The 22,272-nt window shown below is 52.1% G+C and overlaps 3 protein-coding genes across 5 annotated transcripts; all 3 read right to left on the bottom strand.

Moving 5' to 3' along the window:
- Positions 1-65: 65 nt before the first annotated feature.
- On the bottom strand, positions 66-14,796 carry PV05_11502 (uncharacterized protein). The gene has a single exon (XM_013454991.1). The coding sequence runs from the start codon at positions 14,726-14,728 to the stop codon at positions 203-205; it is 14,526 nt and encodes a 4,841-aa protein (XP_013310445.1). The 5' UTR covers positions 14,729-14,796; the 3' UTR covers positions 66-202.
- A 171-nt stretch (positions 14,797-14,967) lies between these two features.
- On the bottom strand, positions 14,968-17,134 carry PV05_11501 (uncharacterized protein). Its single transcript, XM_013454990.1, has one exon. The coding sequence runs from the start codon at positions 16,851-16,853 to the stop codon at positions 15,039-15,041; it is 1,815 nt and encodes a 604-aa protein (XP_013310444.1). The 5' UTR covers positions 16,854-17,134; the 3' UTR covers positions 14,968-15,038.
- A 471-nt stretch (positions 17,135-17,605) lies between these two features.
- PV05_11500 lies at positions 17,606-22,031 on the bottom strand. 3 transcript variants are annotated; one of them, XM_013454989.1, is made up of 4 exons: positions 21,519-22,031; positions 20,947-21,414; positions 19,203-20,895; positions 17,606-19,153 (listed from the first exon to the last, which is right to left on the bottom strand). In XM_013454989.1, exons 1-4 carry the CDS (start codon positions 21,652-21,654, stop codon positions 17,989-17,991), a joined length of 3,462 nt encoding a protein of 1,153 aa, XP_013310443.1. In that variant the 5' UTR covers positions 21,655-22,031; the 3' UTR covers positions 17,606-17,988. The 3 variants fall into 3 exon arrangements, with proteins under 3 accessions (XP_013310443.1, XP_013310442.1, XP_013310441.1); XM_013454988.1 differs by having other exon boundaries at positions 20,947-22,031; XM_013454987.1 differs by having other exon boundaries at positions 19,203-21,414.
- Between the last annotated feature and the right edge of the window lie 241 nt (positions 22,032-22,272).

Below are 22,272 nucleotides of genomic sequence, written 5' to 3'. Positions count from 1 at the left end.
CTTCGCTCTGCAAAAAGGGTTCCTGGACTACGTCGGTTGCCTGCTCACAGCTACGATACGCGCATGACCTTGAACAGCGTGCTGCCCGAAATGCTGACGGAGCACTTGTACTTTGCGAGCCTTTAAGACAGCTTGCAAAAGGTAGTATTTCTTCAGGAGAATAAACAAAATGTTGATTCACCTATCCCTCTCCCATGACAATTCACTGCACATCGACCACGCTTCCGAACCACCCCTTCAGCGCCGTCGCCAACACACCGGGCAGATCTCGCACATCCCTTACGACAAGATAATACGGAAATGGAAACCCCTCCAGATACCGTTTCGTCCTCAACCTCATCTCCCCAGCATTGACCGCCAACGGATCCGGCTCATACACAGCCTCCTGCAAATCGAGAATACTATCCTGCCCAGCATCCACAATGACAAAGACGATTATGATCTTCTCGGCCTGTGCCTGCCGCACGAGTCTTGCAATACCCTCATGGTTCGAACAGTGTCCATCGCTAACGATGAGTTGCAATTGCCAGAGATCTTCAGACGAGCTGTGGCCCTTGAGTCGCGCGTCGCTGAAGAGCTGGATACTTTCTCTGACAAGATTTTTCACGTTCGTACCTCGTTGATTGAAGCCGAATGAGCGAAACACATTCACACCGGACTCGGCTGGCGAGAAGGGCGTACCGAATGGATGGGCCACGCGGATGTGCTCTTCATCACCAAATCCGACGACACAGATTTCGCCGACCTCGAGCATCGACAGTGCTTTGGTGAGCATGGCTAGTGTTTCGAAGGCAAGAAGATCCGCGCCCGACTCACTCATGGATTTGCTGTCGTCCACAGCTATCATGATCTGGTAATTTCGCTTGCTGGGCACAGAACGTCGCATCCAAATCTTGTCCCGCTTGTAGTTCGACGCGATGTAAGGAATGATGCGTTTGATGTTAAGCCGTTTGCCCGTGCGATAGTCCCCGCGAAGTTTGGTCGCTGTCGTGGGAGAGAGAATGAGACGAAGTTGTTCGGTCAGTATGAGCGAGAATTGGTGTGTCGTGGCCGAGCATTGATTCCACAGCTGAGCAGCATCGGACATGCTTGTTGGCGGAGATGTAGGAGCAGAGTCTTGTTGATCCAGCTCCAAAAGCTCGATATCAGGAGACAGGTCATCTGAAGCTGCATCCATGTCTTGTTTCTCGCTGGCATGTTGGTTGTTCTGGAGTTGATTGCGTGGTATGAAGGCCCCATTCTCTTTCGCTTCTCCTGCTGCCTTTGCTTGAGCTTGAAGACGATTGAATCTCTCGGCTAGGTTCTCTTGCATCTCGGGCTCCAAAGTATCAAGGATATCTATGTCGTCATCGACAGGCATATTGTCGTCCTCAATCACTTTGCTTTGGTCGAGATTGCGAGCCTGATCGCCGGCAGCAGCACCCAAAGCTTGTGCGTCCCCTTCGTCTTCTTCTTGGACATGCTCGAAATCGACATCCGCCATGTCCACATCTGGATCTTGATCTCCTTGAGGCTGCTCTTCTGAGGCTGGTAGTATCTCGCGACGATTATGCCAGTGATCCAGAACATCTGCAAGCTTCTTCAACGCTTCGTTCTGCTGATGCTCAATGGTTTCCATTCGACCCGCACCAACCTCGGCAGCTCCTTTTCCATTGTCGCCTTGATCTTGATCGTCGGAGGCTTTTCCAGGTTGAGATTGCTGAGGATTGGGCTCCTGATCAGCCTCGTTCATGCCTTCAGTGTTTTGTTCCTGTTTGTCTGTGTCTTGGCGAGCGTTGGCGGCACCAGTTTCACCTCCAGCATGTTCGTCTTGCTCTTGTGCCGCATCATCTTCGCGAGTAGCATGATCGAGTTGTTCATCTTCCTCTTGTTCAGCAGGTTGATCCTCCATGACTTCATCGTCCTGGGCAATTCCGTTTTCAGCTTCTTCTTGCTCTTCGAGGTCGCCATTCTCGTCTTCCCGATCAAAAGGCTTGTCGACCTTTTCATCATCCAACTCAGCATTTTCGACTTCCTCAGTCGGCTGCTCGATATCAGACAATTCATCCATCCCATCATCCGAAATGTCGTCTTCCTTGGCCTCCTCTTCTCCAGCCAACTGCAGCTCATCAGGCAAATCCAGAGCCTCTTGGTTGTCAGTGTGCGGGTCCATATTCTCCGCCTCAGGTCTTTCGGCTCCCTCGCCCTCCTCTCCATCTTCCTCGTCAACCTGTTCTTCCCCTTCAAGGCCTTCCATGTCTTCCTGGTCTGCCTTCTCTCCATCTGCTGCAGTCTGATCATCTGACTTCTCACCCTTCGCTTTATCATTCTTCAGTTCCTTGTCTTCCGACTCGTTCTTCATGTCGTCCCACATCTTCTCGTCGACCGCAGTAGGATCGAGATCATCCACTGATCCAGTCTCTTCATCGATATCATTGCCTTCTTCATCTTCAGATCGATCATCACCATCCTCATCAGATTTTCGCTCATCATAGTCTTCCATCTCACCCTCAAGATCGTCGTTGCCCATGTCAACAGCATCTTCGGCGTTCTCGATTTCTCCATCCTGTTCTTCCTTTTCGCGGGACTGAGCGAGCTCAGTGAGGTCTTCATCCTCACTGACATCTTTGCTGATATCCTCTGCGCCTTCACCTTCACCGAGGCCGGTGCCGCTTTCAAGCTTGCCGGATTGTTCTTGGCCGTCTGCCGGTTCCGAAGGACGACAGAACCCTTGAGTGAGCAGCGTGTTGACCGACGTAGCCAATTGAAGAGCAAGACGGCAAGATTCCAGATGAACGGCCTTTTGTTGCGTATGTAAGTGCTCCAGGATGAAAAAGTATTGTTCGATGATAGGAGACGCCACCCGAAGCAAATGACATCCATAAATAAAATCTTGCGGACTCAAATGATGAAGTTGCTCCAACAGCGATCTCAGGGCATCGCAGATGAAGCTGGCTTGCATCGACCGCACTGCCTGAGCAGCGCATTTTTCCGTTTTGCTGAGCCAGCCTTGGTCATCGATCGAATTTGGCATCTCTTTCTGGACTGGAGATAATCTCTGCAGCGCGACGAAAATCAAATCCGCAATCGTTCTGAGGCTCTCATCAAACCTCGCGAGATCTAAAGTCCGGGACCCATCCTGATTGCCGTTCGAAGCCACAGATGACGCTTCGGTCCAGGGCATGATCTGTCGCAAGACAAACTCAACGCGAGGCTCCTTGACTTGCCATTTCTCGAGGGAATGTCTAAGTTCGGATAGTGTCTGTTCTGTCTGGGCCTTCAAGGTCTCGCCCTCGTGACTTACCAAACCATGTGGGAGTATGAGCAGGCCATCCAGTTTGGATCGGAGCTCCTTGAACCGGTTGCTGTAGGATCTGACGCTGTCCAATAACTCCTGCACGACAATCTTGGCATGTTGCGTTTGGAAGTTCAAGATTTGGCAGGCCAAAACTAGGATCTCGGCCAGCCAGGCCAGACGGCGAGACAGCGCTTGATAATCTTCCTGGAAGATCGAAGACTGTGAGATCTCTTCGGGTACGTAGGTCAGACAATTGTGTAGAAGCGACAGCTGTCCTTTCAGGTCGGAAACACTACCAGCGAGCGAGGCGATGGTCTGGCGTTGATTGAGAACGACAGAGAGGAGTCCTTCTAGTAGACCGAGACTTCGCCCGACCTCGCCTTCGGTCAGGTCGTCCGAGTGACCAGTCCGACCCGCTCGGACTTGGGACATGATATCGAGCAATTCGTGGAAGGTGGCGTTTGCATGCGAAATGGACGATGACGGATCAGCGATTGTGAGGTTGGGCGAAGAGGCGAGAACAACGGCACTCGAAGACTGCTTTTCGAGCTCAGAGGTCGGCAAGTTCTTCCTAACACCCATTTGTATGACTGCTTTCAGGGTGTCCGCAAGGAGGCGTCTCTTTCTCTCCTGAAGATGACGCACCATGGCAGTGTTCTCCTCTGTCAATGTCGAAGGAGTCTCGGATCTCAACTGCTTGATGGTTTCTTGCAGATCTTCTCGGAAGGAGGCTAGCTCCAAGTGTACTGCAAGTTCACTCTTGACTCCCATGTACAAATATCGCATGCTCTTGGCTGCACCGAGGGTGTTTGTCAGTCTGTCGGGTCGCTTGTCCCAGTCAGGAAGATTCTCGCTGCATTGCTTCTGCGCCGCTTCAAGTCTGTGCGACGACGATGAGACTTCGGTGAGCTCGAAAGAAGCTGTGGCTTCGGTGATTTCGGCTGGTCGGCTGGTGGATTTAAAGACTGTGACAGATTGGTTCAAGAGGCTACGATATTTCTTCACGATCTTGAACAATTTGTGGTGTGATCGGCGCGCGCTGTCCCGAAGTGCAGTGATGTTCGTATCCTTCCAGCTTGCCATTTTGATCTGGTCTTTCAAGGCTGTTTCGAGACCAGCACGACCGCTCTGAAGCGAGGCCTCGATAGTAGATTCATATCTCCGGTAGTGCTCGATAATGTTGGTGACGCAAGTGTGAATAGGAAGCATGTTTTTGTCCTGTCTTGTAATATCCCCAAGAGTGCCGTTCAAGGCATCGAGGAGCCTGATACGGGCAGAATATTGGCCAAGGGTAGAGGTCTTGAAGAAGCTTTCCAGAGTTCTTGCGAGTCCCTTAGTATGAATCTGCATATCTTCGCCATCGGCGAGCAGTCTCCCAGAGTTGTGCAGCACTGACTCGTACGCAATGAAGTACCACGCTTGCGCATCCTCCTCATGCCTCCGTTTCTCTTCGTTAAGGAGTCCGGACCAAGAGAGCAGTTCCAAGCGTCTCCAGCTGACTATAAGAGATGTAAGTTGATCAAGAAGTGGCGTGACGGACCATTCTCTGCTTGCGACGCTCTGCCACTGTGATATTATCTCGTACAGCTTCTCGGTCTTGGTCATAAGCTTCGCGATCGGATCGCTGATGCTCAAATGCAGGACTTCTTTGCAGAAAGAAAGTGTTTCTGCGGGGACAGCATGTTCGGGCCATCTTTGTGCGATAGCAGTGAATCGGACTTGCACCTGACGTACCATCTGGAAGAGTTTCTCGCTTTCCGCAACATCTGAATCGCTGTAGATGTTGAGTTGTCGAGTGTGGCCTGTCTCGTCCATTCCTGCCACCTTTTTCTCCATCAAGAGCAGAATTGCAGGCAAGAGATCTGTGAAAGAGGATTCGGACTGTCCGCCGCTGGCGCGCTTTTTGCATGCTGCGACCTCTTCGAGAGCGCCCAAGATAATCTTCTGCATAGTCTCCTGCGGATCTTGCACGGTGTAGAGTTTCTGATGTAGTGAAGCCAACTTGACTGTGACAGCGCGAGCATCATATTTCGCCTCAAGACCATCTGTCTCTGAGATTTGCTCATCAAAGGCTGGAAACATTTCCTGCATTTCATGAATGTCGGCTTCTTCTTCCTTGGCCCCATCGCCACGATACGCGTAATACCGAGATTGACTCTCTGCTTCGAATTGGTCTTTTGTCAAACGAGTCTTCCATTCCAGATAGAACTGGTCAAGAACGGCAATCAAGTCTTTGCTGGCGCCATTTTCATCCTTTTGGACTAAGCTCTTGGTCAGGCCGACGTGTTCGAGCCACTGAAACCTGGCGGACGGTCGGGAGTTTTCATTCACCGGTGCAGTCCATGACTGTAGGCTGACAGGGCTTGCGCCCAGCATCGGAGTGCGACGAACGACTTCTGCGATATCGCCAGTATCGCCCTGTTCGGTCGATTGTAGTGGAACAAGATCCAGACCCTGAGAGAGGCACCTCAAGAACCAGAGGATCGGTTTGACAAAGTCATCGTAAGCCCGATTGGACCTCTCGAGCCGCTCGGTAATCGTCCGCAAGTTCAGCCGGCCTTGATCAGACGTCCATTGCTTTAACCATTCTGAACCGATCATGTTGTCCTCAGTGGCTGGCTGACCTTTCAATAGAACATGAGCAATCCTCGTGAATATCTCCTGGAGTTTACTGAGCTCTGACTTGCCCGGCCTGAGTACCTCCGGTGGTGGTGGAACACTCCCAAGAGCAAGAAGTGCATTTTGCAAGATCCGAATCACCATGCTTGTTTCTTGTCCCATAGTTCGGTGGTGAAATTCAACTTGGCCTTGGATCTTAGACTCCACCTCATTGAGTCTTCTTTGGTGCAGTTGGAACGCGACGTTTGGGTAGATAGCCGGATCCATGGTTCTGTCTGGTACCATCAATTTGAGACCAGCGAGGGACAAACTGATCAGACACCTTGCAAGCTCTTCTGGCACAGTATGATCTCCATGAGCAAGCGAGACCACGCTCTCATAGATATAATTGTGATAGATCTCAGCGAAGTAACCCTGACCGTGACCGGTCAGGACGGCGTTGTCGCGAGGTACCTGCGCAAGCTGGACAACATCAACCCAGCCGCCCTGAGATAAACATGACTTGGCCTGCTCAGTCAGAAGTTCCGAGTGAGCGTGCAGTATGCCGAAGAGCACAATGCCAAGATTTGCAAACAAGGGTTTCATCCAGCCATCGAAGGCATTCGTGTGAGAAGTCAATTCTCGTACCACCAAAGACAACTCTTCCTTGGCATGGGCGAGCATACCAAGGGGCTGCTCTTGCACCGAGGTCATTTTCACCACGAGGTCGACTCCGATCGAGTTCTGATGGAACAGCATGGAAGTATCCAGCGAAGCAAGCTGACTGAGACAGAGTGGTACTTCAAGATCCGTTGAAGTGGGCAGCAAGGCTCTTCGTGCGCTTTTCGTGAACATTGCCACCAATTCCAGCTCGGCGCGATCTGCATCGCGTCCTTGGAGAGTGACAATTTGATGAATGTAATCCATCACATGTTGGAATTTCCCCTCGAGCACGAAGCCGTCAAGCGACTGCATTTCAAGGTCCGCAACAGCTGCTTGAAGAGGGCCCAGTAATGTCGGCGCTTGATCGGAGTCCAGGATAGAAGCATAAGCCTGCTGCAGCTTGGACCTCAAGGCGGACAGCGACGCTCGAGATTGAGCCAGAGACTGACATACCCGGTCAAATCTGGCAATGAGTTCTTCGAGAGCTACTTGTGTTTCCAGTTGCAATTCTGTTCGTGCTGTCTTCGGCTGAAATAGTGGCCACATGAGCTGAAGCCCCAACCCGGTTGTAAGTGTATGGTCCTGAGCCGATACCACTGCCAGGGACTTCTGGAAAAGAGCCGCCAAGTCAGGGAACTTAGCCTGCACATGACGAACAATGTCCGTTCCAATCTGCACAGTGGCATTTAGATGTGCAGAGTCCAACGATCTGACATTTGAAACGAACATCATATACCTCACCAGTGCGAGAATATGCTCGATAGCTACCAGTAGTTGCGGGTCTGCCAATCCTGCTGGAAAAGCCGTTGCGAGCTTGGAGATAAAAGTTTGGGCAAAGGCGTAGACGTGAGGTACGTCTGCGGGGAGTTTCGACTGACCTGCCATGGCGGCAGAAGACTTCTCAAGGACAGTTCTTTCTTTGGCAGGAACGGTGCGTGTACGATTCCTCGCGGCCTTGAGACCATCCTCGATCTCGGCCAGCTGTCGAGTGACATACCATGTTCGCGTAAACAGTTCCGCCGTTGTGAAAAACCAAATTCTCCCGGCAAGGGGGCGCTGGAGTTGGATCAAAGGCTCGTTGAGTGCTACGAGCTGCGGTAGATCTGAGTGCACCACGTTTGTGGACAAGCATGACAACCGGTAAGCCTCAGTGAAGTCGAAGCTCTTTCGGATGGATACCTCCTTCTCGAGGATCTCAGTGCCAGGTAAAGCGGGTTCATGGCCATGAAAGAGTGTCATTTCTCTAGCGGAGAGGTTGTCGACAAATGCCTCAATGGCTTCAGGTTTGAAACTTTCGCAAGATGCTTCGGATAGCTGCCTCAGCCGAGCAACGGAGGATGTATATGGGTACTGAATCTGATGTGGCCCGAAGTCGTCGTCGCTAAGAACCGGCATAGAGATCTCTAAGGAGCGATTACGCATAGCTCGTGACAGCTCTCCATATCGAGGATCCATCGTCAAAAATATGCGAAAGTTGGGATGCGGCTTGATAACTCTGGTGTTGCCGGCATTGTGATGCTCGCTTACTGCGAGCAGTCCATTTGGTTCGAGGAGCGAGTTGAGTCGATCGAGTACGGATGGATTGCAGAGGTTCGCATTGTCGAGAACTAGCCAGCAGCCTTTCTCAACAGCATCAACAAGGATGCCGTCATTCCATACAAAACGCGACCGCATATTGTCGGCCGAGCTCAGCAGCTTGGAAAACGCTTCGATGGAGCTGGCAAAGTCCGGTAGGAGTCCCGATAAAGTAGGCAAAAGTCGTGAGAGGTCGTCAAGTTTCGCCTCATCTGAATCTAACTTTTGCCACAAGCCGAGCAGGTATGCATGGTTTCTGTTGGGAGATTGTGGTCCCATTGCAAGTGCAATTCTTTGCCGAAGAGCATCTCTCACTCTGCGCTGAAAATCCACGATCTCTCGGCGGACATCATATTGCTCAAAGCCGCCAACAAGGTCCATAGTGTCCACATCGGCGTTCATCGAGAATTCAACAAGTTCGATACCGCACATAGCTGCAAGCGATTGAACAAGGGTTGTCTTGCCAGAGCCAGGAGGTCCACTCAGGATCACTGGCCAGTTGCTGTTGACTGCCGTAATCACTGAATTTGCTGGAGGCAGATGTGAGACGGCAACGGTCACGTTGGATCCTTTGGCTCGTTGGAGTATACCATCTCTGGCAAGAAACGCGGTTCCAACTTGCAAAGACGTCGATGATATGCATGTGTAAAAGTTCTCCAGAAATGGTGACTGCCACACATTCTCGCAGACCTTGAGAGACAAGTCTCTCTGGGAAGTTGTGCGAAATCGTCCTGTCACAATAGTGCGAAAGTGAGCTGACGCAGGGAGTGTAGGCTGTGTCTCGCAGAGCGCCAACCATCGACTGACATCACGAAGATTCAGCTCCCAAGGGCCTCCTTGACTGAACGGTGGCGCTTGCGAGACGAGTTGATCGATCTGTGTAGCCGTCTCAACCACGCCCTTGAGCTGATCCGCAGGAACGCTAGGGAACTTGCGCTGGCAGATGCAAATAAGATCCTCCTGTTTGAAAGCATCGGCGTACACCACGGTAAATCGATTCACAAAAGACGCCGGCAGACCTTTTCTTCCACCGCCTTGATGGTGTGGATTTTGAGCGGCGAACAATGTAAATTCGGGGTGACAAGTGAAAGACTTGTCCAACTCAGCGATGTAAACTTCTCTTCGGTGGTCCAGGCAAGAGTTTAAGCCTTCCAGGACAGATTGAGAGGCCAAGTTCATCTCGTCTAGGAGAACCCAGCCGCCACTCTGCATAGCTTCCAGTAGAGGTCCGTTCTGCCAGGAGAATTTGCCCATCTGTTCGGTTTCAGAAGGTGCATCTGCACCGAACAAATCCATGAGATCTGTTTGGTCCGACAGATTGATGCGGGTTAATTGTCTGCCTGAGGCTTGGGCCAAAGCTGTCACAATCGCAGTCTTGCCAACACCTGGACTACCTTCAAGAAGGATCGGCCTGGCCATCTGTAGAGCACGTACAATTCTCATGGTATTCTGCAAAGTTGTCGGAGCGTCAAAAACCAGGTCCGGCATATCGTCGATCCCTTTCCGGGTTCGAGGCAAGGAAAAGGGCCCAATCGCAAGAGCATTGTCGGCAGCTTCGAGCTTGGGAGTCTCGAAATAGTGCCTGAAGACGTCAACGGTCGCGAGGCTTTGGAGCTGCTCTAAGCATTTACGTCTCGAATCGTGGATGTCCATTGCACCCGTCGAAGTCATGCCAGCAGGATTGGCTCCGATAGAATCGACATAGATCATGAAAGCTCCTTGGATGAATGCAACTTTAGCCCCTAGGGACAAGGCACGGTTGATGAATTCTGCCCACGCCAGCAAATCGCGGAGAGAAACAACGTCCGAGGCAACGTTGTGAAATGTTTGGCGAAACCAGGTCGCGAATGTTAGCATGCCTCGCGCCACGTCCTCCTGGTTTGAAGCCAGCTTGTTTTGGACGATCGGCAGAATGTCCGCTTCTTGTGACAAAGGAGGAACCCAGATCTCTGTCAATCGGTTTCGAAGAGCAGCCGACAATTCTCGTTTGCCATAATCACCACCCGGATTCATCGTCGCCAAGAATTGGAAACTTGGATGAGCGACAACAAGATTGTCCATGGAGCCTTTCTCTGCAAGCAGGATGGTTCTTGACGGCTCGAGGACGCTATTCAATCGTTCTAGGACCGAGTCATCAGCTAGTGAGATCTCGTCCAGCAAGAAATGATTGCCTGTCTTCATAGCTCTGACAAGGCTCCCATCACCCCAGGCGAACAGGGCCTGATATGCTCCGATACTTGCACGTGTCCGTGCCACGGCCTCAGGCTCAAAGGTCGAAACATCCATGGTAGAGAATCGCTGTATCAATTGATCAACATCGAGTTCCTCGATCGAGAGCCCATTCCTCTGCGGATCGATCAATTTTTGCCAATTTTTTCGAATGCGCAACTCCAGCTCAGACCGGTTTCGGACAGGTCGTTGAGAGCCAATGAGATCGCCGGTTTCGGTATTTGTGTGGGCGTTGTATATGTCAAGAGGTCGATCGAAGGCCGCCGCAATGACTTGACAGATTTGCGTCTTTCCGCATCCCGTTTCGCCAACAAGCAGAACAGGCTCGTTGTGCTTCAGAGCTTGGGAGACCAGGACGAAGAGCCTTCGCATAGCTAAGGTCCAGACAACTCCATTGGATTGCTGTACGCTATTGGGTATCGCTGGTAGCCCGTACAGCACGCTCTCATCAATGGCGACTTTCATGGTCTCTTCAATAGTCTTCTTTACAACGGCACGCTCGGCGGGTTCTCTTACTCTTTCAGCCAGGAGCATGAACCCATGATTGGCAAGCTGCTGCCTATCATCCACGGTTCTTGACGCCCATCGAAACAAATCTCTCAAAGTCGCAAAGCTGTTCCGCTGTTCAAACAGTCTCGAAGATTGCCTCTGCAGCGAAAGCTTTTTGTACACAGCGACAATTTGAGTGCAAAAGGAAGGGGCAATCTGTGCTCGTTCTCGTAGGATAATCTCAAGCTCATCTTCGGGGATATCGTCGAAATGAAGTTCAAGGAAGCGATTTCTGAAGGCACGTGAAAGGCGCTTTCGTCCACCATAGAGTCCAGCAGGATTTTGTGTCGCAAAAAGCATGAAGTTGGGATGTGGTCGAACAATTTCTTGAGACTCGGGTATCAACAACTCTCGATTGTCGTCAAGCAGGCGGTTCAGTGCCTCCAGGACATCACTAGGAGCCAGATTCAGTTCGTCCAGTACGATCCAGTGGCCCTGTCGGAGAGCGGCCACAAGCACACCTTCCCGGTATTGTAGCTTTCCATCGGCATCAGAGACGTAGCTGCCGAGATACTCTTGGAGGTCGGTATGTTCATGATTGTTGATTCTGACGAATTTGTTGCCAGACAGCTTTGCGAGATACTCCACCATGCTGGTCTTTCCAGCGGAAGTAGGACCTTGGAGAAGTATCGGGAAGCGGCGCATCGATGCGGCTCGGGCCAGATTGAGAAGATTGCGTTCCACCGAAGGAGTTCTGATGTAGTGAGGCTGGAAATCAGGACTCATTGGTCCTTTCTTTACAAGATGGTGTCTGAAGGCAATGAATTCTTCTCCATTAAAAGGCATCTTGGGCTGCTGGCTGAGGAAAGATTTCCGGTTTTTGACGTTAGATAGAAGATGCTTTTCGAGGCACGGAAGAGCCAGGGTTTCGGACGCTCTGCTGAGCACCGTGAAGAAGCTCATTGCAAAGCCTTCAAACATGGCTCGCCTCAGTCCGTGGCTTGCGCTATGTTGCAGGACGTACAACAGGCAGCGGACAAGGGATCGGATACTGAAGTGAGGAACATCGCCGGCTCCATCTGTCAACTTGTGCTCCTGGTTGAGCTTCTTGAGATCAAGGTAGGTCTTAGCCAGATCCTGCGCCGCACGTTTATCGTTGTCAAGCTGGCTTCCCAGGTATGACTGAATTATCTTCGTGAGGTCTTCCAGGCTACTGTCGCCAGAAGGGACGTAGATTTCCGTGAAGCGAGACCGCAGGCCTGAGGGAAGATCCTTCTTTCCAGCATCTGTGGCTGGGTTCATAGCAGCAAAAATTCTGAAATTTGGATGCGCGATGATCGTCTCGATGCTCCCAGCTTCGGCGAGAAGAAGTGAGGGTCTCTCATCGTCACCATTGTGAAGGAGACTTACAATGTAGTCAAGTGTATCTGCTGTTGCCAAATTTATCTCATCAAGCAGAACCCACTCCCCTTCTCGGACCGCCCGCACGAGTCGCCCTTCAACAAAGGCAAAGGTATGGTTCTTGTCCCCATGTTCGACCTGTGAACGAATCTTCTTGCAACTCTCTTCAAATTCTGCCCACCTGCTGCGCAAAGCATCGTACTTGGGCGTTGCAAGCTTCCTTCTCTTCGCGGCACGAAGAGGATCGTCGGGTCTGGGTGAGTCTGAAATTGTCGCCAGCGAATCGGCCGCAAGCTGAATGGCTTCGTTCCATAAGATCATCAACCTTGACCAGTTCTGCTTCGTAACTGCTTTTGTAATTGCTATTTGAAACTTCTCATTCCTCCTGGATGAGAACGTGTCGTCAAACAAGGAGTGGAACGTTTCGACTAGAGGCAAAATGATCGAACGTGTGGTCACGGGCTTCAACCCACCTAGAAGATCACTGACCTCACTCTGCTGCGATAGGTTCACAACAGTAAGTTTCTGACTCACGAGGTTTGCAATGTGCTGGACTAGAGTAGTTTTCCCCACACCTGTCTCGCCCACCAGGAGACAAGGTTCTGAACAGCTTGCACCGGCGGCAATGCGGTCAAGTGTTCGTTGAGCATATCTCGTGAGCGCAAATGGTGTTTTCTGAGGCTGTCGCCGACGGCTTGCTACTTTGTGGAGTGTGCTTCGACCGATCTGGATGGCATTACCGCTGTCTGAAATGTTTCCAAATCCTTCATCCAAGCAATGCCGCATCTGCTGCGGCGAGATTCCCATCTCCCGAGCTATAGAGGCAGCTACAACGTCATGGAGCTCATCGTCGCTGATATAGCTAGCATAGCAGTCAACCGCATCTTTGAAGATGTGGAATTTCGTCGCTTGCGCTAGAGGTTTCGAGGCTGACACCTGTTCAGAGTCAGGAAGCCTCCGCACTATCCGTCGTGTCCACTTCAGCAAGTCTCGCAGGGAAGGCGACCTTGTTTGCAAGCTCTTGAAACGCGTGTCGTCACTATACAGTTCTGAAATTTGCTTGTGGACCTCCAAAACCGTAGAAAGGAAGATATCGGCAGCAGAGTATCTCGAGCGTAGCAAGGCCTCGATTTCGGACGGGTCGTAGGTGGCGACCTCAACTATGGACCATAGCCGAGGGTTCAAAAGCCAGGACTGCCGCGAGCCGGCCGTCAGAGGGGATGAGCGACCTGAAGACTTGATGGTGGCAAGAATGCGAAATCCGTCTTTGGGCCGGATGGTCTCCTTGCGGCTGGGCAGAAACAATTCACCATTTTCAAGGATAGGACGAAGCACGCCCATGACCTCGGCTGGAGCCCGGTCAATATCTTCGATCAATACCCATCGTCCTTGCTGGATTGCCTTCGTCAGAACCCCGGCCTGCCAGGTGAAAGAATCGCCATCCGGAGAGGAGGTGTAGACCCCTAACAAGCTCTTCGCGTCTGTCTGTTCATTCAGATGTAGAGTGATCATCGTTGACAGCTTGTTCAGCAACCTGGCCGCTTCGTGTACGACGGCAGTTTTGCTTGAGCCCGGTGGACCAGAGAGCAGAACCGGCTTTTCTGTCAGCAGACATTGGCCGACTTGCTGTAGATTTCTTGTTGCGGTGGAGGTGAGGACGAAGCTTGAATTCGACGACTCGAGCACGCTCGCTCGAGGTAGGAGCACGCCTCCAAGACTTGCAGTTGTCGGGCTAAGATCACTGGCGTGTAAAGTCCGTACCTGGGTTAAGGGCACAGCTTTTTGGAGTCGACTTTCCACGTCTGTCAATGCTTTTGATTGCTCCTTCCATCGATACTCCTCCCAAATCTTCAGTATTCGGTAGTCGATTTGTCTGGTCTCCCAGTCACCCAAGATTGGGTCTTTGCCGATATACGTTTCGACCATTTGCTCGGCAAAATCATCTGCAAAATGCATCACCAAGCAAAGGCATTGGATGGCCATGTATCGGATTGGCAGTGATGAGTGGTAAAGGAACGACGACAGATATGTGGGAGCAGCAGTCTCGGCGAGGAGGTCTCGGTCAAAGGACAGAACGCGAAACAAGGCGAGTAGTAGTGACTGCAAGTCTTGGTCATCAACTTGGAATGAAGTGCCTTCTGCTTCACGTAACCGCGTGAACAAGGATTGCGAAAGTATGACATCTCTGACATGGCGACGAAGATACGTGGCAAAAGGTAGTAACCGGGCTAGACATGAAATTGAGTGGACGAGTTCACTGACGGGTGGTGTTGAGGTGAACGTCGTCCATCGTGCCACAAGCTCTGGGTAAAGTGGTTTGTACAGCGGAAACAATATGTCTGCATATTGTGGTGATGTCGTCGCCGCGTTGGCGAGTGTCTGGAAATACTCTGATCCAGTTGATCGAAGGATTATGGATCGAAGTTCGGCCGGAAGTCTCGCGTCTTCTGTCAGTTGCGCATCAGACCACGAGCAGTACACTGCTATATCTTGCATGGTGCGAATTCTGATGCGATAGATTGAGAGAACCCTCTCAGATCAAATGAGATCTTGGTCGTGTTGAAGAAACATCGAAGATGAAATCTCAAGTCGAGGTTTGCCTTCCAATGTCGAATCTTGGCATCAAAAAAAGTCGAGGGTGGCTCAACTTCGGATGTGGCGCAAGGCTGTGCAAGGCTGTACGAGGCTGCGCGAGGCTGTGCAAGGCTGAAATCTCAAACTGGCATGGCATAGCATTAGGACATGTACAATATTATCATTAATACTCCGTGTATCTCGGCTCGTTGAACTTTTCTCCTTATCCAACTCATAATGCCACTAAGCGGATCGCAAATCCTGCGACAATCATCAACGTCGTCCAACCAACTACACCTCTCGTCGCAAGATTCTCGCTTCCATTTCCGCTTCCACTTCCTGATCCTGATCCTGATCCATCATCATCAAACGACGAGTCTGATATGCCATTACTGACCAACGCCGAACACCCCGGCCTCGTATCCATAGCCACCTGATCTCCGTCACCCCGCACATACTCCGTCGCAACACCACACCCACTCTCATCACAACTCTTCAGCAGCACACTCTTCGGCACAAATGTCTTGACACCCCTCGTCGAGGAGTTTCGGAGTCCATTACCTTCGCTGTCCAACGCCTCCACCAAGCCAAACTCCCAATAACCGTCTACCTGATAACTCATTTCAAACCCATCCTTATCCACCGTCCCGAACTCAGTCCAGTCTGCATTACAACTCCCGCGGCCATACACCCTCCATCTCGCAACTTCGGTCGCACCATTCCAAGACATATAAAACACTGTGGGACCACTATCCGAGCTGCGTGCGTATGTGTACAGCGCCGGATTTTCTCTCGGGTTCGTCGTGAGATTGAACTTGAACGCGCGGTAATTCATAGGCCCATCTGCATTTACATTCGCTTGGTAGATTACGGTCCCATTTGGTAAGTGCTCCGTGACATACGGCTGCGAGCCCCAACCGATAAACGCGTTCGAAGTCGCCCAGTCCGAGTTGTTCCCCAGCAATTGCACGTTGCCTTGTGATGATGATATTGTAATCCCTTCCGGAGCCGGGAACGACTGGAGCAACGTCGCCCGAGGAGGGTCGGTGGAGTGATTGAGCTTGATGATCATCCCGCTCGACGCTTCGGCTGTGGACTCATACCCATTCGAGGCGTTGTCGAACAGCGTAATGATGTCAGTGCTAGCATTCGACGATTTCCAGCGCGCATCATGCTGAGAACTGAAGATGAAATCCTCGAGCTCAAAGTCGGAGTGTTTCCCACCCAGACGCCAGATTACACTCCCATCCTCTCCGCTGACCTTGAAGACTGTATTGACATGTCTGGCCGAAATGAGGACATCGCCATCGTCGTTCTCATCCGCCGAATTCACGTGGATGTAGTCCCATGGCGATGCCGCAGAGAAGCCAGTGCCAGCAACTTCAGACGCATTCGGCAGAACGTACGACTCGGCCAACGCCACATGCTCGATCGCAGACCACTCCCAGAGTAAAGCACCCGTCGCAATGTCAATCCTCTGAACGATGACGTTCTGGATCCAGCCTTCGCCAGTGGTGATGTCGTAGTCGCTCAGGTCGTAGCGCTCGGGGTGGTACGACGTGACGTAAATCGACTTTCCGTTGCTGGTGAGTCTGTTCTCGTGCATGTCGAGGTTCGCCATGCCATTCTGAGCTCTGACGGCGGCAACAGAGGTAAAGTTGGTATTGAAGACCTCGATGTGGCCTCTACCATAGCCTTGGCCTTGTTCGCCATTGAAGAAGCAGAGATGATCGGTTTGTTTGTAGTTGCAGACGTGAAACGCTTGCACGTTGCCTCCGCCAGTGACACCATACCCGCTCCAGATCAGTTGTCCCTTTATATCATAAATCACGGCCGAGTCCTGCTCAGTCTGGTAAGGCGCCATAAAGATGTATCCTGGAACAGTGCCATCCTCGGAGATGCTAACGTGCAGGGCAGGTGGAGTCAAATCGGGTCTTGAATAGAACCATAAGGTGTCGCCATCGTCCTGAGCATTGACGAGTCGCAGTATGAAACAGGTTAGAATTGTAAGCGACAACAGGCTTCGACTGTTTATTTTCAAGGCCATCCTGTTCTAGCCGAGCATATTGTCATGACCCAAAGGGAATAAGCATGAACAGGATACAGCACGGTTGAAACTCGGGCCTACCTGTCGAAGCTGAACGCTGCCCGAACCAGAACTCCAAACTGGGGGTTTTCACAGTATTTGAGCGTCAGCCACAAGGAGATCCAACTTAACCTCCCCTACTTGAAGCCGGCTAACCGGTCCAGAGACTTTCCTAGCCGGCCAAAATCATGGTTGATGTTGAGAGGTGACGACTCCTCATGCATTGGGAGGTCGAATGTATGTGTCATTGGCCATGCAAACAGCGGAAAGACGGCACGTATCTTGAGGACCTTGAGATTGTCCGGGTCGACCATGATCAGGCGACCTTGGCGAAGAGACTAGGACCACAGAACATGGACCTTTCATGGGGAGATCAGCCTCATTGTCGGTGGAATGCATCGTGATAGGCTGTGGACCCGAACATAGCGAACCGCCAGGCCCAAGCGTAGGTTGGAGCGTTTGGTGGTTGGTACCTGGATGGTGGTAGTTGCAATTCCCTCGAAAAGGTATTTTTGCTTAGCCGCTTCAAAGATTTCCACGTGCGGGATTGAGCCAGGAGCAGGAGCAGAAGCAGGTTGACAGGGTGACAGGCCATGGAGCACGCGACAGTGCAGGGCCGTGATAGAAACACCATCATCACCTTGCTTTCACAAGGAGGAAAATCTCCATCTACCCACGTTAAGCACATGGGGCATGTCCAGATAAGATCTCGCCTTCTCAACAGTCCTCTGAAATGAATTATCAAGCCATCTATTCAGGCCATCGCAATACTATGCACGAGCATATATAGTAGTCTATCTGAATAAGTCGCTGATCTGCTGGTCCACCGATAACAACCCATCGTAGAAGGAGTTGCTTCTCCGCCACAGCAAGAAGGGGTATTCTGCTCCAAGAAAAAAACAAAGGGCAGCGAAGCGGTACAAGCCGCTCAGGAATTTTTCTCCATAGTTGCGACTCGATGCCTCCCGAATCTTCACATGAAAGGTTCCACGCCGGACATAAACATCGAGACTGTGACAACAAATAACTAGACATCAAAACTCACAGAATATGGAACAAAGTCTGTACAACATAAAACTCGTATCGTCAAGATTCATTACTCCTCGGTCAACGCATCGTCGGCCACCTCTCGCCATTCTCGCGAGTAGTCAGTCAGTCGTTTGACCCCGGACACTCGCTCCGCCCAGATGGACTCGGACGCCGACCGGAAGGTGTAAGCTCGTTGCGAGGAGATGACGCCGATAGCCTGGAGCACGGCTTTGCGAGAGTCGCGTGAGAAAACTGCGGGGTGGTTGATCCATTCCAGGCTCGATTCAATGTCGGCGTCGAGAGCGTTCATAGTCGCGTGGTCCACGCCCGTCGTCCGCGGGATGGGCGTGCTGGCGTCCGAGTGAGGGCTTTGATCGCGCTGGCGATCGGGTGTTTCACTCCTGGGGCTGCTACTCTTGGCAGGTGGTGTATGCCTCTTGTTGCCCGGGGCGCCAGTGGGGAGAGGAGGGAGGCCTCCTTTGCCGAGGCCCTTCAGGATGGTTCTGGTTTCGTTCAAGAGGTGAGCTGCGCGCTCATGTTGTCCACGAGAAACCAGCGTGAGCGCGCGACTGAGCATATCGGAAGTCAACAATTCCATGCGTCGCTGAACAATCATCGGGTGAGGTGGAATAGGGGGTGAGGACGGTCGGCCGCCGCTCGAACGAGAACGCGGATTGGCCGGCAGCATGGTGATGGCCAACAAGGATGGTCGAGGTAGCTGCATGATAGAGCCCTCTCTGAGAAGGTCACCATAGGAGAGATCGGCTTGAAGAAGTGGCAGCTCCTCGACACTTTGGACACGCTGGTCTTCATTGTCGAGAGACCCACCCAAGGCTTCGAGGCCAGACACGATTGACTCCCATGGATCCTGGGGTGCAGGTTCCTGCGACGAAATATCCGGGTCAATGGCCAATTGTACCAGGATATCCCGTTTGTCTCCAAAGTGAAGATCTCCCAACGTAGCTTCGGCGTCTCTTCCAGTAGCTCTCTTGGTGGTTTGCAGGGCGCCTTGGATCTTGACAAACTTGGCGGGCGAGCCTTCAGGTAATTTCAGCTTCAGCTTCACGTTCTGATGTGACATGGACTGGAGAGCGCCTAGAACACCCGCAGCGCACTCACGCAGCATCATCCAGTCCTTGACATAGAGGTATGACGCTTTGGTGCGAGTTGACAGCTCGATCATGCTTTCAGGTTTGTGGGTGAGGCCGAGACCAAAAGAGTAGATGCCGACCCTAGCCAAATTAGCATTCAGTATGTTTAGAAGGAGGAGGAAAGGCTTACTTGGCAGCTTCAGCTCTTTGAACAACGAAATCGACACTGTCGCTGTCGGAGCTTGAAGAGTCACTGATCAGGAGTATGGTCGAGATCGGGTTCGCAGCCTTCCGCTGCATCAAGAGGTCCATGGCCACGTTCGCACCCTCGACCACGTCTGCACGCAGGCTCTTTTGTCCCACCGGTCGTATTGAGTTGAGGACTTTGTTCCAACCTTGCCAGGTCTTGGTGGTCATTCCAACCACAGGCACCCCTCCACCACTGGATCCGAACGTCACCAAGCCCATTCGATCTCGCTCGCCCAGATTAGCGACCAGAAACCGCAAACTATCTTTCAGTAATGATATCTTCAAACCTTGCATCGAAGAAGACACAGGGATCACGACCACCACATCGATGGGAACATGTAGGGAAGGAGGGATCTTTCGATCGACAACTGGGCGGTGCATCGAATACTCGGTGGCTGCAGTCGTTGCAGACTTTGGCGCCCCATACGACGATGCGACGGATGGCACGCGTCGGACGGTTCGATTTTGTCGACCATATTCTTCTTCATCGGTACCGGAAGTATCCTGCTCGTAATCGGGTTGATAATGTGAGAAGCTGTCCGACGATCGCAGATCCCGAAGAGCTCGTTGCCACAGTTCGAGTTTCTCTCTCTCCTGGAACAGGAGGTGAAAAGTCGGCAGCTCCGCGACGGACAAGTTCAGAGTGAGGATGTTCTCCTCCAAGGAAGCATGCACCTGCCTCAGGTGCTTCTTGATCAGGATCGAACCTTTCAGCGTGCAACGCGTCAACTTCTGACCCGATCCGAGGATCACCGGAGGATGGGCGTTCTTTTTCTCCTTGACACAAATCAACATTTCTCCGAACAGGTAGCATTCTAGCTCCTGCCACGAATGTCGATCTTTTCCGACGCGTATCACGCCGTGCAGGCGCAAATTTCCAAATCGCTGAAACTCCAGACCGTGCCAATTGTCTACACGGATACGGAGTTCTTCGGTGATCTCGTCTAGCACTTCAGGAGACTCGTAGACCAAAGGCCCCGGTTGAGGTTCCGACTTTTGTCTCCCAGGAATGCTGATTCCAGAGTCTGTCGGAATGGGAGGGACAGGAGGTGTCTGTGCTTCATCGAGTTGTGATTGCCATTTGATCTCGGGTACCTCAATTGTCACCAAGCAGGTAAGACTCTGCTGTTGTCGGGATCTGGTCAGGGTAGGGTATTCGCTACGGACGGTAACGATTGGGGAGGGTATCGTCTGCTTCGTGTCTTTCAGTTGCGAATTTGAGACGGTGGTTTCCATGGCGTGAAGGTCGTAATCATGCTTTCGCGAGTGAGTGACAGGATCATTGGCGAAGTCTGTCGACGAGGCATTGCCGCCACTGTCGTTGCGTGTGTGGCTTGGAGCTGCAGTGCTGGTTGAGCGTCCCTGTCCTTGTCCGTGAGCGTGTGCTTGTCCTTGTGCCTGTCCTTGTGCCTGTCCTTGTGCCTGACCAATACCCAAGCGCTCTATCCGCATTCTCTGGCTGTCTCGACTATCTCGATTCGAATTTTCACGGCTATGTCGGTTGGGAACTTCTCGAGTGCTGAATGTGTCTTCCTGGGTTGTTTGCCTGTCCCAAGGCATGGGAGTATTCTGAGAGCTTCTTGGCGACCCTGAGTCCTTTTGTGCGACAGCTCGGACCATGTTGCTCAACTTGCCTGTGCTCGACGTTAGCGGTCTCCAACCAGGGTACACAGGTCAAGACCCACTCAGATCCAGTATACTGCCACCACGAAAGGAATCCAAGCCCAGCGGAGCGTCGCATGTCGGGCAGTATTGCGCGTCCGAGTCTTTGATGTATTCATAGAAACAAGCCTCATGAGCCACATGGCCGCATGAAAACTGCAGAACCCTCTCTCCTCTCAATGTGTGTTCCAACAACTCCTCACAAGCCGCACATTCCCCGCCAACGAACGTCCTCTCTCGTCTCGAGCGTGCGCGGTCGGAGTCAAGCATGCCGGCCATGGGATGTCCGGCCCCGGGAACACTTGTGGCCGGCGAAGCAGGAGGTCGTTGATCTCTGGTGCGAGGGCGACTTTCGTTGGGCGTGTGTGGTCTGCCCAAGGTGCCGGAAGAGATGCTGGACTGCTTGAAGTTCGTATTAAGAGTCGCACCGCTCAATGAAGAGCCCGCGCGAGGAGGGTAGCCGTCAAACCGGGCTCGCGGGTGGTGATGGTCTGCGACATGTAAAACCATGTGTCAGTATGTGATCTTGGTCCGTGCCGAAACAGTCTTGAATCTAAAGCGCAGGAATCAAAATCTTTGTTCAGGAAGGTCTTACACTGCGCCGTCTTGGAACTTTTCGTGCTGGACGAGGACCTGAAATCAGGACGGTTGAGGAGTCCCAGCTCGTAGAGGTTTTCGGCGGTCGCTTTGGTCACCTCGGTGCTGGCGAAGGATCGGTCGTGTTTGGTCATGAAGAGATGCCCGGACAGGCAGTGCTCCTGGATTAGGTGCAGTAGCGTTGTCGGGCAATCTCGTAAATCATCAGAGCAGAGGGATGAGAGAAGGAATCTGAGGTGCGAAGGAGGTCGATAGCCACGTGGAGACGCTTCCCGCTCCTGTTCTTCAGTGGATTCTCGCGAGGACGGGGACCCAAAAGGTGAGGACCAGAAGGGGTTGCAGCGCAATAAAAGGTTAGACAAAATATGAACCTGGTGGCCCCTGGCCGCAACGTAGCAGCAGCAGTAACGATGTTGCTCTTATTACAGACTGTTTTGCGGGCTTCGGTTCTGGTAAAGAGACGGTGCGAGTTCTGGGTGGATTTCGCGGGCCTCAGACAAGTTCGGGTTCAAAGTGCTGGTGGGGAACTTTGGGATGATTGATTCTCAGACCTTGGAGGGATGATCGATTGCGACCGGCGTAGTCGACGCATGGCATGGCGCAACATCAGCCTGGGCTACTACTGAGGATCGTGGGCATTCAACTGGCGGCTCGTCTCTTTGGCTGCCGTTAATTGCTGGAGGCACAGTACCTAGCACTCCATCCGAGTAGCCTCCAGGCCTGCAGGCAGTTGCGGCAGTAGTGGATCTGGA

This window comes from Exophiala xenobiotica (genome assembly GCF_000835505.1).
Source record: "Exophiala xenobiotica strain CBS 118157 unplaced genomic scaffold supercont1.7, whole genome shotgun sequence".
In the NCBI taxonomy this organism is placed as follows: Eukaryota; Fungi; Ascomycota; class Eurotiomycetes; order Chaetothyriales; family Herpotrichiellaceae; genus Exophiala; species Exophiala xenobiotica.
Note: the sequence above shows the minus strand (reverse complement) of the source record. Positions and strands in the feature narration are given on the sequence as shown.